General features: G+C 41.9%; 1 protein-coding gene across 1 annotated transcript; it reads left to right on the forward strand.

Annotated features, from left to right (window-relative positions):
- The first annotated feature begins 6,323 nt into the window (after positions 1-6,323).
- On the forward strand, positions 6,324-11,159 carry ID4 (inhibitor of DNA binding 4). Its single transcript, XM_081055507.1, has 3 exons — positions 6,324-7,134; positions 7,532-7,590; positions 8,146-11,159. The coding sequence occupies exons 1-2, from the start codon at positions 6,700-6,702 to the stop codon at positions 7,574-7,576; spliced, it is 480 nt and encodes a 159-aa protein (XP_080911633.1). The 5' UTR covers positions 6,324-6,699; the 3' UTR covers positions 7,577-7,590; positions 8,146-11,159.
- Positions 11,160-12,895: the final 1,736 nt, after the last annotated feature.

Consider the following 12,895-nt stretch of genomic DNA (forward strand, 5'->3'; position numbering starts at 1 on the left):
TACTGCCTTTTCCTGGGGCTTTCAAAGCGATTAATCCACATCCCATCTCTGTGAATCTTTGTTGCTAGATAGAGAATCTGAGTCTATAGAGATTGAGTCACAGGATTTTAGAAGCAAAAATATGGTAGCTATTAAGAATTTTTGCTCCCTGTTCTGGAAGTGTCGGTAGAATATATTTAATCCTGGTTGTTTATTTTCTTGAGAAGGAAAGGGTGGAGAGGAAACACTGGTAGGTCATCCTGAATGGAGAATGATGAGGCTTCTTATCTTCTCTACCAGTGTGTGTTTGCCCCAAGGCAGCTGCTAATGTGACGTAATTGAGGCAGCAGGGACTACAATAGGGTGAAGCACAGAGATGAGAGTCCAGAATTTACCTTTAGCTTTTGCTCAAGGGAAAAAGTATTTCAAACTCTCAGGTTGGGCCCTCCTGGGAGCCTTGCGTCCATGTCAGAGCAATATAAAACGGGGAGGAGTGGATGTGATTTTTACCAGAGTCCATTTTCAGCAAGTGATTAAATATGGTAATGGTAACCGGCTGAAAATATTAAAGCAGTTATGATTCATGCCTACTATGAGAGTGTCTCACCAGCATTCAGTTAATGTTATGATACCTGACTGAGAGCAATATTATATGGAGTTTAAGAGAGAGAGAGAAAAAATAAAATACCTACTTATGGAAGTTAAGGGAAAAACCGGTGGATTCAGGGAAGGAACTCTTCTGACACACAAATGTAAATTTCAAAAAACAATTAATACTTTTTAACAGCTTTATGGAGACATAATTGGCATATAATAAACCACATATTGTGTATATCATATACACAAAGGGTGCCAAAAAATGTATACACATTTTAAGAAAGGAAAAAACTGTATAAATAGTAATACACAACATATGTAGATAACAAAAGATGAATACAAGTCACATTTGACTTCTGCAATTACAAGAGGTGCTCAAAGTGGTTACCATCAGCGTCCAGACACTTCTGATTACAGTGAACTATTGCTTCAGCATAGATAACATCTCTTAAAATCTCAAAAATAAATTTTTTTGGCACCCCAAGTATATGTGTGTGTGTGTGTGTGTGTGTGTGTGTGTATCACAACTTGATAAGCGTTGAAGTATTATATGCCCATTAAACCATTACCACAGTCAAGATAATAAATGTATCCATCATTCTCACGCCCCTTCATTTCCTCATGCCGCTTTCTGGTACTTGGATATATGATTTTATTTCTCTTGGATAGCTAGCAGTAGAATGAATGGGTCATATGGTATGTGTGTGTTTAACTTTCGAGGAACTGCCAAACTGTTTTCCAAAGTGATTTTCCTCAATTTACATTACCACCAGCAGTGTAGAGAGTTCCGGTTGTCCCACCATACACCGGTATTTAGTATGGTCAGTCTTTTTTAATTTGAGCAGTTCTGGCAGGTATTAGTAATATCGCATTGTAATTTTGAAGCATGTCCCAAATGACTAGTGAGGATGAGAATCTTTTCATTTGCGCTCATTTGTCATTTGTATATCTTATTTAGTGGACTATCTGTTCAAGTCTTCTGTCCACTTTTTAATTGGGTTGCTTGTCTTCTTATTATTGAGTTTTTAGAGTTCTTCATATATTCTTTGTATATGTTCTTTATATATTTTGGATACAAGTTCTTTTTTAAATTGAATTCATTGGGGTGACATTGGTTAATAACATTATATAAGTTTCAAGTGTACAATTCTGTAATACATCACCTGTATATTGCATCATGTGCTCACCAGCCAAAGTCTAGTCTTCTTCTGTCATCATATATTTGACCCCCTTTACCTACAATTTCTTTTTTGAAGAAATTCACAAACTGACTCTTAACATTCATATGAAATGAATAAACAAAAGCAACTGTGAAAAAGAACAAAGCTGCAGTCAATCAACACTACCTGATTTCAAAATTTATTATAAAGCTACAGTAACCAAGACAGTATGGTCATGGCATAAAAACAGACAAACAGACCAATGGAATAGAAGTCAGAGGCCGGAAATAGACTCATACATATACGTTAACACTAGTCAAACAAGGTGCAAAGGCAATCCAATAGAAAAAGGACAGTCTTTTCTACAAAAGGTATTGGAACATTTGGGAACATATATTCAAAAATATTAACCTCAACCATATGTTGAATCATATACAAAACTAACCTCAAAGTTGATGATCATAGACCAAAACATAAAACCTAGAACCAGCACTGGTACATAATTTGCAGGCCCAGTGCAAAATGAACATGCAAGCACCCTTGTTCAAACATTACTCAGAAATGCAAGATGGTAACAGCAGAGCATTAAACCAAGCATAGGTCCTCCTAAGCATGGGATCCTGTGTGACTGCATAAGGTGTACGTCCATGAAACCAATCCTGTCCCCCAAATTATAAAACTTCTAGAGGAAAACATAGGAGAAAAAACTTTGTGACCTTGGGTAATGCAAAGATTGCTTAGATAAATACCAGAAACAATCTATAAAAGAACAAACTGACAAATTGAACATTATCAAAGTTAAAAAATTCTGCTCTCGAAAGATTAAGGGAATGAAAAGACAAGCCACAGATTGGGAGATAATATTTGCCCCCCAAAAATAATAATTAACATTGTTTGCACACTTATCATGTGCCGACACTGTTCTAAGAAATTTATACAAGTTCTTATACATGTATAAGAACACCTTATAAAGTAGATACAATTTTTATCATCTTTTCATATGTGAAAATGCACAGGAATTTAAAAGTCCAGTTTAATGATATAAAACTAGGAGCCAAAATTGGAGCCCAGGATGTCTGACTTTAGAGCTCATACTCTCATCTCCTGAGGTAAAAACAAATAACACATCTTTCTCCTCCTTTTCTGTCCTTAATCCATTTTAGGAGTGCATTTTAAAAATCACCTACGTCTTATTTAACAGAATACCTTTTAAACTCCTGACATAAGCATTTTTGATGGCCACATCTGCCCAGCTATGTTCAGTATATAACATCCCCTTCTTATAAGCCTTTTGTAAGACAGGGCTAACCAAGAGGTTATCAGTGCTTCCGGGACTGGTATCAGCCATCCAAGGGTAGCACAAGTAAGTTTGTAATGCTTAGTGCCAGATAAAGCAGCCTTGAGCTTGAATTGCCACATTGCTCAATTTACTCTTTTGGAGCAAGGGACATTCCTGCCACAGAGTACATAATGGTTTCTTATGCCTGGAGGGAAAGCCTGTGCCTCCTTCAGAGACCACTGACATCTAAAGAGGGACCAAGGCATGGGAGCGCTCATGTTTATCTGTGTCTGAGCCCACCCACTGTTTCACTGTTGACCATGGAGAAAGAAATATCAAGTCCTAAAAAGGCATTTGGACTGAATAGCACAATATGCTTAGATACCCTTGCTTCATGTAAACACAGGGCGACTGTGAATTCTGAGAGCCTGGGTGTTACAGTTCAGCAAAGGTCTGATTAGCATCTAGAATGCATCCCAAGAAAGGGCTGCAGACCTCTTTGTCTGCAGGAGGGGTGTACACATGACTCTGGGCACCAGGGCTTCCTAGCAATTCTATGAATATTTCATCCCAGCTTCCCATTGAGGAACATTCTGGTAGTCTCTAGCATTTTCCTGGCAAAGGGCTTTTGGCTAGCCCAGCTTATTTTTTTCTTCTTACAAGAGCAAGTGAAGAAGCATTTTGATGCAAAAGGAATAGTCGTGGGAAACTAAATTTCCTTCTTTGCAAGATAGAAATAATGGAGCTTGTACGGTTTTTCCAAAAGCTGGTAACTGCTGAGTAAACTGTTCTGAACTATCAGTGCTGAGTCTTTTGGGACTTCAGCTTTGACACCACCTTTCTAAGAGTCAAAAGTATACATTGTATAGCCCCTTGTACTCTCTGGTTTCAGGGACCAAAAGCACAGGATCTTATTCTTTATTTCCGTTGTAAATTTTATGTAGCTCTTTAATTTTTAATGTCTCTGTGCCTTCTAATCTTCAAAAAGAGTAATACAATAACTGCTTCTGCCTACTACACTGGTAGGATTTGGGGATAACATTGGGTATTCTTGTTCATGTGGCCCCCATACATGAACTTACCCCTCACATACTCAGCCTTTCTGACTTGAAGCTAGTCAGAGAGCAACTCCAACAAAACCTGAAACTGTGGCATTTGGCACTTGCCACGCCCAGGGCATGGCTCTCTGAGATTCAGCAAAGTCCAAAAAGATGAATATGATTGTCCCTTTGTGTCACATATTTAAAACTTAAATTTTATTTAATCAAGTCAGGATATGTAAAGTTTTGAAATGTGAGCGTGCCCTGGGCATATTAGCATAAATTTTTCCAAACAGAGAAAAATCTTAGGTTTTAAATTTTGGAGCAGCTTTTAAACTCTAGGAAAGAGAAACATCAATGGAACAAAGTGTCTGTTCATGTATTCATTGATTACCATCATCTGTGCTAACATGACTGGCTCCAAGATGATAGTTTACACCCACTAGTGCTCCCTCGACCAACTTTCTATCTAAAATGACCATATTCTCTCGATGTGTATTTATATTAATTTAAGAATATATAAAACTATGCCTGTGTTTAGAAAAAAGCCTTTCTCTTGGGTTTTATAATTCTGTTTTTCTTGATAAGTGTGTATGGAGACTCTTTTATGTATGCACATGAATAAAATGTCCCAAATGTTTTCAACCAACTATTAGAGACAGCAATGTATAAGGATTAGGAGAGAGGAGGGCTGCTGCATCTACCTGTGAAAACAGCATTAAATAATTACTCCTCATTTCATCAGGAAAAAGGAATGTGCTCTGGGGAAATAGTGCAATAGTCATAAAGTACTCACGTGGCTATACAAAACACCTGCCTGCTGCAGGTATGTCAGCTCTGGGAAGGGCAGGGGGGTTTCCTTACAGAGGGTAGACAGGAAGATTGTCTATACAAATGAAGGTGCCAATCCATATCATGTACACGAACGAAGAAAATTCTTGAGTTAATTTATCTCTTAGTTTGTTTAAAGGTGGGAGGTTTGCAGGGTGAAGGCACTCGAAATTCATGTCCCCATTGACTGAGAGTTTTTATGCTCATTTCTCATTTGAAGGGTTCAATTTTTTTCTTGAGAAGTTCACACACAGCCCTATCAAAGTTCATTGTGCAATTTTGTTTTGAACTTGAAGGACAGCTTTTCCATTAGAAATCTAACATAGAAATGTCCTTAATTAGCAGACTTTTCTGCAGGGTGGGGCTCAAGCAGGACTCCAGGGACTGGAAGTGTGAATTCCAATGCTTTGTTGCAAAAGGAGGAGACCCCAGATATTCTCAGAATTTTATTTAAAGGGAATACCCTGACATGTGTGAAGCGCTGCATTAATGGCCTACATTAAGTTATAGGTATGAATTTTACATAAAACGAATTAATATTATATGTCATGGTGGAATTTTAAATACTCTGTACCCATGCATTTTTAATATTCACATGCTCTAATTTAATGCTTAAGGCAATTGCAATTCTTGAGCCCACTTTTGCGTTTAGATGGGCAAAAGAAAAACCCCACGACGTTTTTATTTACATGTCCTTTCACCAAAAATCTGCATTCATCATTCTTTTCCTCTTTTTTGCTCAGCTTTAACCTTTTTAAAAAGGAAAACGGAAAGGTTACACATTCCATTCCATCATTATGGTTTCGGCAATTGTGAAAAGGCTAATAATGAAAGGGAGAGGAAAAAATACAGAAGAGACGTGCCCTCTTGAACAGCGTCCTTCTTAAGGCACTGGAATCCCAGGGATGGAGTGATGGGTGGCGGAGGGTCCCCTAGGCGCCGCGCTACTACGGGTGGCAGGATATCCTCGAGCAGGGCCCAGCGCTCCCTCAGCAGCCTAAGCCGGGGAAGAATGAATTCCAGCTGCACATTCCCGCAGTTCTTCGCAAGAACTTCTCCCTCTCTTTCCCCTCCCTAGGGTACACACCAGCCTGGCTCCGCTTCCACCCAGCTCTCCTTTCTCAGAGCCCCGACCCACGGCGTTGACGGAATGGAGTGCCCTTCCCATTGGCCCGAGCGACGTTCCCTGAGGTGGCACCGTCCGTCTGATTGGCTAGCCACCCCCGCCCACCCCTCCGTTCGGGTTGCCGGGCTTCCCGCCCCCCAGCACCGCCCGGAGCCTCCGCCCTCGCCGCCTCCCTCCGCGCGCCCGCCCGCGCACCCAGGCCGGCTCCGCTCTCGGTTCGCGCGGGGACCCGGCCGGCGCTCTGGCCCCGCCCCCGCCCCCGCCCCCCGGGCGCGCGGCTCTATAAATACAGCTGCGCCGTGGGCCCGGCCAGAGCAGGGGAGAGGCGCGGTGCGAGTCAGTGTGGGAGCCGGGAAACCTCCTGCGAGGAGCGCGGCGGCGGCGGGGCTGTAGTCGGAGCTCAGAAGGGAGTGACTGGGGACCCCGGTGGGCTGCTTTCCTTCCGGTGCTTTTGATTTTTCTTGCCTTTTGGTCCCGGCCGAGTGTCGCCCGGAGAGCAGAGAGATCCCCTAGCAAAACCCGGAGCGACCCTCCCGTCAATTGTCGGGCGTGGGAGCGCGGACCCAGCGCGCAGGGCGCGCAGGCGAGGGGAGCGGAGCCGGCCGCGGGCGGGGGCCGGGCGCCTGCCTGCCTCCCTCGCTCGCCCCAGCGGGTCTGCTCGGCAGCGCAGGGCGCGGGGCGCGCGCGATGAAGGCGGTGAGCCCGGTGCGCCCCTCCGGCCGCAAGGCGCCGTCGGGCTGCGGCGGCGGGGAGCTGGCGCTGCGCTGCCTGGCGGAGCACGGCCACAGCCTGGGCGGCTCGGCGGCCGCGGTGGCGGCGGCGGCGCGCTGCAAGGCTGCCGAGGCGGCGGCCGAGGAGCCGGCACTCTGCCTGCAGTGCGATATGAACGACTGCTACAGCCGCCTGCGGAGGCTGGTGCCCACCATCCCGCCCAACAAGAAAGTCAGCAAAGTGGAGATCCTGCAGCACGTTATCGACTACATCCTGGACCTGCAGCTGGCGCTGGAGACGCACCCCGCTCTGCTGAGGCAGCCGCCCTCGCCGGCGCCACCGCACCACCCGGCGGGTACCTGTCCGGCCGCGCCGCCGCGGACCCCGCTCACCGCGCTCAACACCGACCCGGTGAGAGGCCAGGCGCCGGCCCTAACGGACGCCCAGGGGTCCAGGAGGGCGGTGGCGGGGTGGCCAGCCGCGGGCGCTCCTCTGCCTCGGGGCCGGGCCGGGGCGGCTGAGAATGGCAGCACCCCCCAACCCCCTTCTCGGGGCTCCGGGTGCCGCCAGGGGCAGGCAGGGCGCGACGAGCGCGGGTCCTAGTCAACGCGCAGGGTGGGACGGGGCAGAGCGTATCCTGGGCTGTCAAGTCCAGCCTGTGCCGGGGGGATGGAGGGGTCCCCAGGGCTGCAGGCTGGGGCGGGGACGTCGGCGCACCAGCCTGGTTTCGGAGAACGAATCCAGCACGGGGATGAGAGCGGTGTTTGCGCCTGCTAACCTTTCCCTTGCTGTTCCGTTGCTGTTCCAGGCCGGCGCGGTCAACAAGCAGGGCGACAGCATTCTGTGTCGTTGAGCCGCGCTGTCCAGGTGAGCGCGCCTTTCCCCTCTCCGGTAGCAGGTCACCAGAGACGCCCGTCCTCCGGGGCTTCCGGGGCCAGGCACCGCAGTGTTCTTTGCCCCCCAGCATTTCTCAGGGCACACTCCCAAGGAGCCGGACAGCACCCCTCCCTGCCACCCAGTTAGCAAGCAAACCCGTACTGCGCTTTAGGAACTGGGGCTTCACTCCGAATGGGGACGGATCAGCTCCTGTCTCCACCGTCCCGGTGCCGCTCCCACGGACCCGCGGGCTATAACTGCCGTCCTCCCCGCTGAAGACTTAGAAACTGCCCGATGTCACCCCGCGCAGTCTGACACCCACAAAGGGGGACGCGGGCAGGGCCCGGGAGTGGGTCCCCTCTCGGGGCTTCCCGGGGGCCCGTAGCTGCCTGCTCGGCGCCTGGCCGGCCGCGGGCCGCGGGTGTTGTCCGACCTGGTGGTTTGTTTTGGGTTGTTGATCAAGCATGTCTTGAGTTTGGTCGGTGGCGCCAGTTAGTCTGCAGCGGGAAGGTTCCCACACCCCCTCTATTCATTCCTCTTCCACAGGTGTGCGGCCGCCGGAGCCCGAGCCAGGAGGCTAGAGAGGGAGGGGGAAGAGCAGAAGTTAGAGAAAGGCACCGGAGGAAAGGAGAAAAAAACGTCAGCAAACCGTAGAAACGTTTTCGTCCGTCATTCCAAGAGAGAGGGAGAGGAAAGAAAAATAAAACTTTCGTCTTTTTTTTTTTTTGCACGTTCATAAACATTCTACGTCCGTATTCCCTTTTGTCTTCATTTATAACCGCTGTGAAGTGTACATTTCTGTGTTTTTTTGGAGGTGCAGTTAAACTTTTAAGCTTAAGTGTAACAGGACTGATAAATAGAAGGTCAAGACTAAATCCGACTTTAGAAGCCTACTTGTGACCAAGGAGCTCAATTTTTGTTTTGAAGCTTTACTAATATACCAGAGCATTGTAGATATTTTTTTTTTTACATCTATTGTTTAAAATAGATGATTACAACGGGGCAGGGAACTTTCTTTTCCCTGCAAGAATGTTACATATTGTATAGCTAACTGAGTGACATTTCATACCATGTATATATAGAGATGTTCTATAAGTGTGAGAAAGTATATGCTTTAATAGACTACTGTAATTATAAGATATTTTTAATTAAATATTTTTTGTAAATATTATGTGTGTGTTTTTTTTTTTTAATCCATGGGAATATTTCTTTTGGAAAATTATTTTTCAGCTCAATTGCGGAGCTCTTGATATCTTGAAGGTCTGTTCTGTTTGGCCTGGCTTTTAATTTGTTTTTGTTTTGCACAGTATCTGTAGAATCAGAGGTAACAGTTATAGCTGGTGGTCCTGCATGACTGCATGAAATGTTTAATCACAAAATCAGCTTGTCCTGAGTCCATTCAAATGTCTTTTCTTTAACCTAGATTGAAATCTTTGTATTTGAAGTATATATGTTGGAAATACACTTTATCAGTTTTTAAGTACAGGGTTTGATAGTGTAATATATAAAGAGTAAGTGTTTATTGTTTGTTTTTAAATTGAGGTGAAAATGGATTCTGAGTAATTTTGCATATGGGATGGGGAAATGCTTGGATCCTTAAGGAGTTCATGAAATCTACTGTTTTGTCAAAGTGAAAAAAAAATGCTTACCATTCTTCATTTTACACTAAAGCTTAATGTCATTAAAGTTTCATGTTTGTACAGGTTCTTTAAATCATAGAAATGAAAAATGTTCTCTGCTTGTTACCAAAGGACAACCTCTTGGAAATGAACGCTTTCTGCTTTCCTTCCTCCAAAGAATATTAATAGGCAACAATGAGAGAAAAAAATAAAAAGGAATAATGGCAAATCCTTCAAGCAGGGATAAAAGTCGATCTTCAAACAGTAACTTAAGTAGACCAAAAATTCTGATGACCACATCTAGATTATTTTTTTATAAAAATGATTTTCACTATAGCTATGTTAGTTACTGGTAAACAACTGTCCAATCTCTTGTGGTGTGTAACTTTTACATGTGAATATTAAAGTAGATTTATCTGTCTTGTACTGATTTCTCGTCTCATTTCTTCAAACCCTTATACTTATTTTTATAAGACTTTCTTTTCTCTCTAAGGAAGGTAGTATTTTCTAGGTTAGATAGGAGTAGCAGGGCTTGTGCACATTATGCATTTAATGTGATCAGTGCATTACACATCAGTTAGGTGGAATTTTTAGAGTGAGAATTAAGTAGGATTTAATTGGGTGCTTTGTAAATAGTCAACTGTGTGTATAACGTGGTCTGTTTGAGTTTTAAAAGGAAAGGATTTGTTTTAGATTATACAAGAATAAAAGTATTATAGACCCAAGGGACTTTTTATGAGGTCAAAGTCAAATATGTATATGAATATGAAATATGGTCCCTAGTAGTCAGTTGAAGTGATCATGTTTTAACAAAAATGAACAAAGTTAATGCTAGTAGGTTCAAATACATTGAAAGATTTTAAAAATCCGTCCTATCCCCAGCATGTTATCCCTTCAATTTGATATTTCACTGGTCTTAGGTATTTTTAGAATTTGATGTATTTGATGTTGAGCCTTATAAAGTCAAAAGACAGCTTGTTTAGATGAGGTTTATTTTTATTTTTGATATTATTCACTCTTGTCACACATCAAGAGGAAAACAAGAACACTGCTGGAATTCCAAATCTGAAGAATTCTAACGATTGCATTCTTTGTTATTAAAAAAGGGGACAATTCCTCCTTTTTATTTGGCAGTTTAATTTTAGTGGGAAGCAAGTCACATGTGTGCAGCTGGTTAGAGTTAGACATCTATCAGCCTGACTGCTGAATCTACCTAGGCTCCGTTTAAACTTAATGCTGGGAAGATTTCGAACCTGAAAATAAATGGATAAATACTTTTGGTTTTTGAAGGTAGATGTTGCTCTTTAGTTAATTTTACATTTTGGGTAGGAAAAGCCATGAGAATGGAAAAATAGTGTTAATAGATACTACATTTTAGAGAGCTGGCATTTTCACTTTTGGCTCTTCTGCAGCATTGGTTGTCTAAAGAAACGAAGTCATTGTTTATTTTTTAAAAATTATATGCACTTGTATAAGTTATTACATTCTATTAAAAATGTTGGCTGTGTCCTAACCAAGCAACCAGATAACAAAAACAGTTTGATTCTTTTATCTAGCAAGTTATAATTATTCAGATATTTGAACAGAGGGAAATATCCTGACTTCTCTCATTTAATATGTCTACTTTTAATTGTATAGGCACAACCAAAGATAAGAATCATTTAAAACCTTCAAAGGAAAAAAAAATACATTCCACAGTGGGATGTTGTTTCAAATGTGGTTATAAAATCCTGAACATCTCAGACATCTCATGTTAAAGGAAGAAAAAAATAAATAAACCCTTTTCATTTCAAAGAACTAATATACTTTGATATTGTGTAACTATTACTCAAGGTTATTGTCAAGCTTTAACTGAATTTTTAGAACTTAAAAAATTTTTGACCCCCAAAATCTATTGTATTAAATGCCTTCTATAATAATAAATCTTCGCTGAGCAAAGGGTTCTGAAGTTTGTGGTTTTTAATTGACTTCTGAGTTATGCAATTTTTCATTATCAAGAATGGGGCTCTTGATGGATCACCTCAATTATTTACAGTGTTTCTTACCATGTGTTGAAAAATGTGGCTTAAAAATGGTGATAGGAACAGAAAGAAAATCTAGTTTGAATGCTAGGGAAAGCTTGTCTACTCTTTGGTGTCTGCTAGGATAGGAAGCAATAATACTAAAGGCAACAGAATGATGTCCAGGCAAACGAGACCCTTCCACACCCTCAAAACACACACACACACACACACACACACACACGACGTAGACAGAAACAAATGATTTCACAGTAGTACAGAGCCAAATAAAACTGGCTCTGCCTTTCTAGCTGGCATATTTTAATTATATATATATATATATATATATATATATATATATATATATATATATATATATATATATGTTAATCAGCCCAGACAGCCGTTGGATCTCAACAGGGCCAAACACCAAGCCCTCCAGGCTTATAAGAGAAGAAAAACCTTCCGTTCTCTGCTTTGCAAGTCTAGGAAATTAATTTACCTTCCTCAGAATTAATAGGGCTGCCCTCAGTAGGTACTCTTTAGACCCAGATGATTTCTTTCAATTACAACCAATGACATTTTGCTAAAATATTAATTATATTAATTAGAACCATTGCCCAAAAGGTTTTAAGATGGTAATTTTACTTAAAGTTTTACCTTGAGCATTGATAAAATCGATACTTTAAAAAAGAAAACTGTTACAAAAAGGGAACTAACGAATTCAAGAGAGACAAACTGTAGTCATATCCTTAATTGAAAATGCTTTCAAATTTTCAATGAATTTTTTTTTTTTCCAATGAATTTTTAAAAGCGTATTTTGCCTTCAAGTGCCTTCTTCGTCTTGATTGGTTCATATCCTGGCTTGTTCTAAAAAATTTCCCCTAAGTGCTAAAACTCAGGTCTGATCCACATTGCCAAAGATGTTCTGTACTCACCCAAGCAAAGCAATTCGGTAGGAAGATTGCTGAAGTTAGTTCCATCATTTATAAGTCTCTACAGTAAATTCACACATGGGATATGAAAAGAGGGCCGTAAAAATTGAAGTTAATTTGAAAAGTCCCTCTGAGTCCATAAAAGAGTAAACACATCAGTTTCTGAGTTAAGAACAAAATGTGTTACCTGTATTCCACTGGCTGAAATGTGACTAAAGAGGAATTGAACTTAAAATGTTTACATAAAGAGACCCAAGAAAAATTCTCTATGTGAATCCACTTACATTTTTTCCAATAAGAAATCTCATACTTTAAAAGAGAAGAATTTTCTAAGGGGTTACATTAAATACTAGTAAAATATGCAAGATCTTGGTGAAACAAGACACCATTTTTTGCTTTAAATTACTATAGCTCAATTTTTTTTCAGTTGTGTCTCGTTATTTTCTTTTTATTATTATTATTTTTATTAGTTTCAGCTATACAAAGCAACATAATAGTTGCTTTGTTTGAGGGGTGTAGACATTTACACCCCTGGCAAAGTGATACCCCCCCCCCCACAAGCTACTATCCCTCTGACATCTTACATACCTGTTACAATCCCATTGACTATCTTCCTTATGCTATACTTATGGTATAAAGTGCATTTCAGCACTTTTAGCATGCGTATTAAATTCAAATTTTAAATTTTTATTTTTTTATTCCAAAGTTTAATTTCCAAAGGAGAGTACGACAGTCCTACAGT

Source organism: Rhinolophus hipposideros (genome assembly GCF_964194185.1).
Source record: "Rhinolophus hipposideros genome assembly, chromosome: 8".
Classification (NCBI taxonomy): Eukaryota; Metazoa; Chordata; class Mammalia; order Chiroptera; family Rhinolophidae; genus Rhinolophus; species Rhinolophus hipposideros.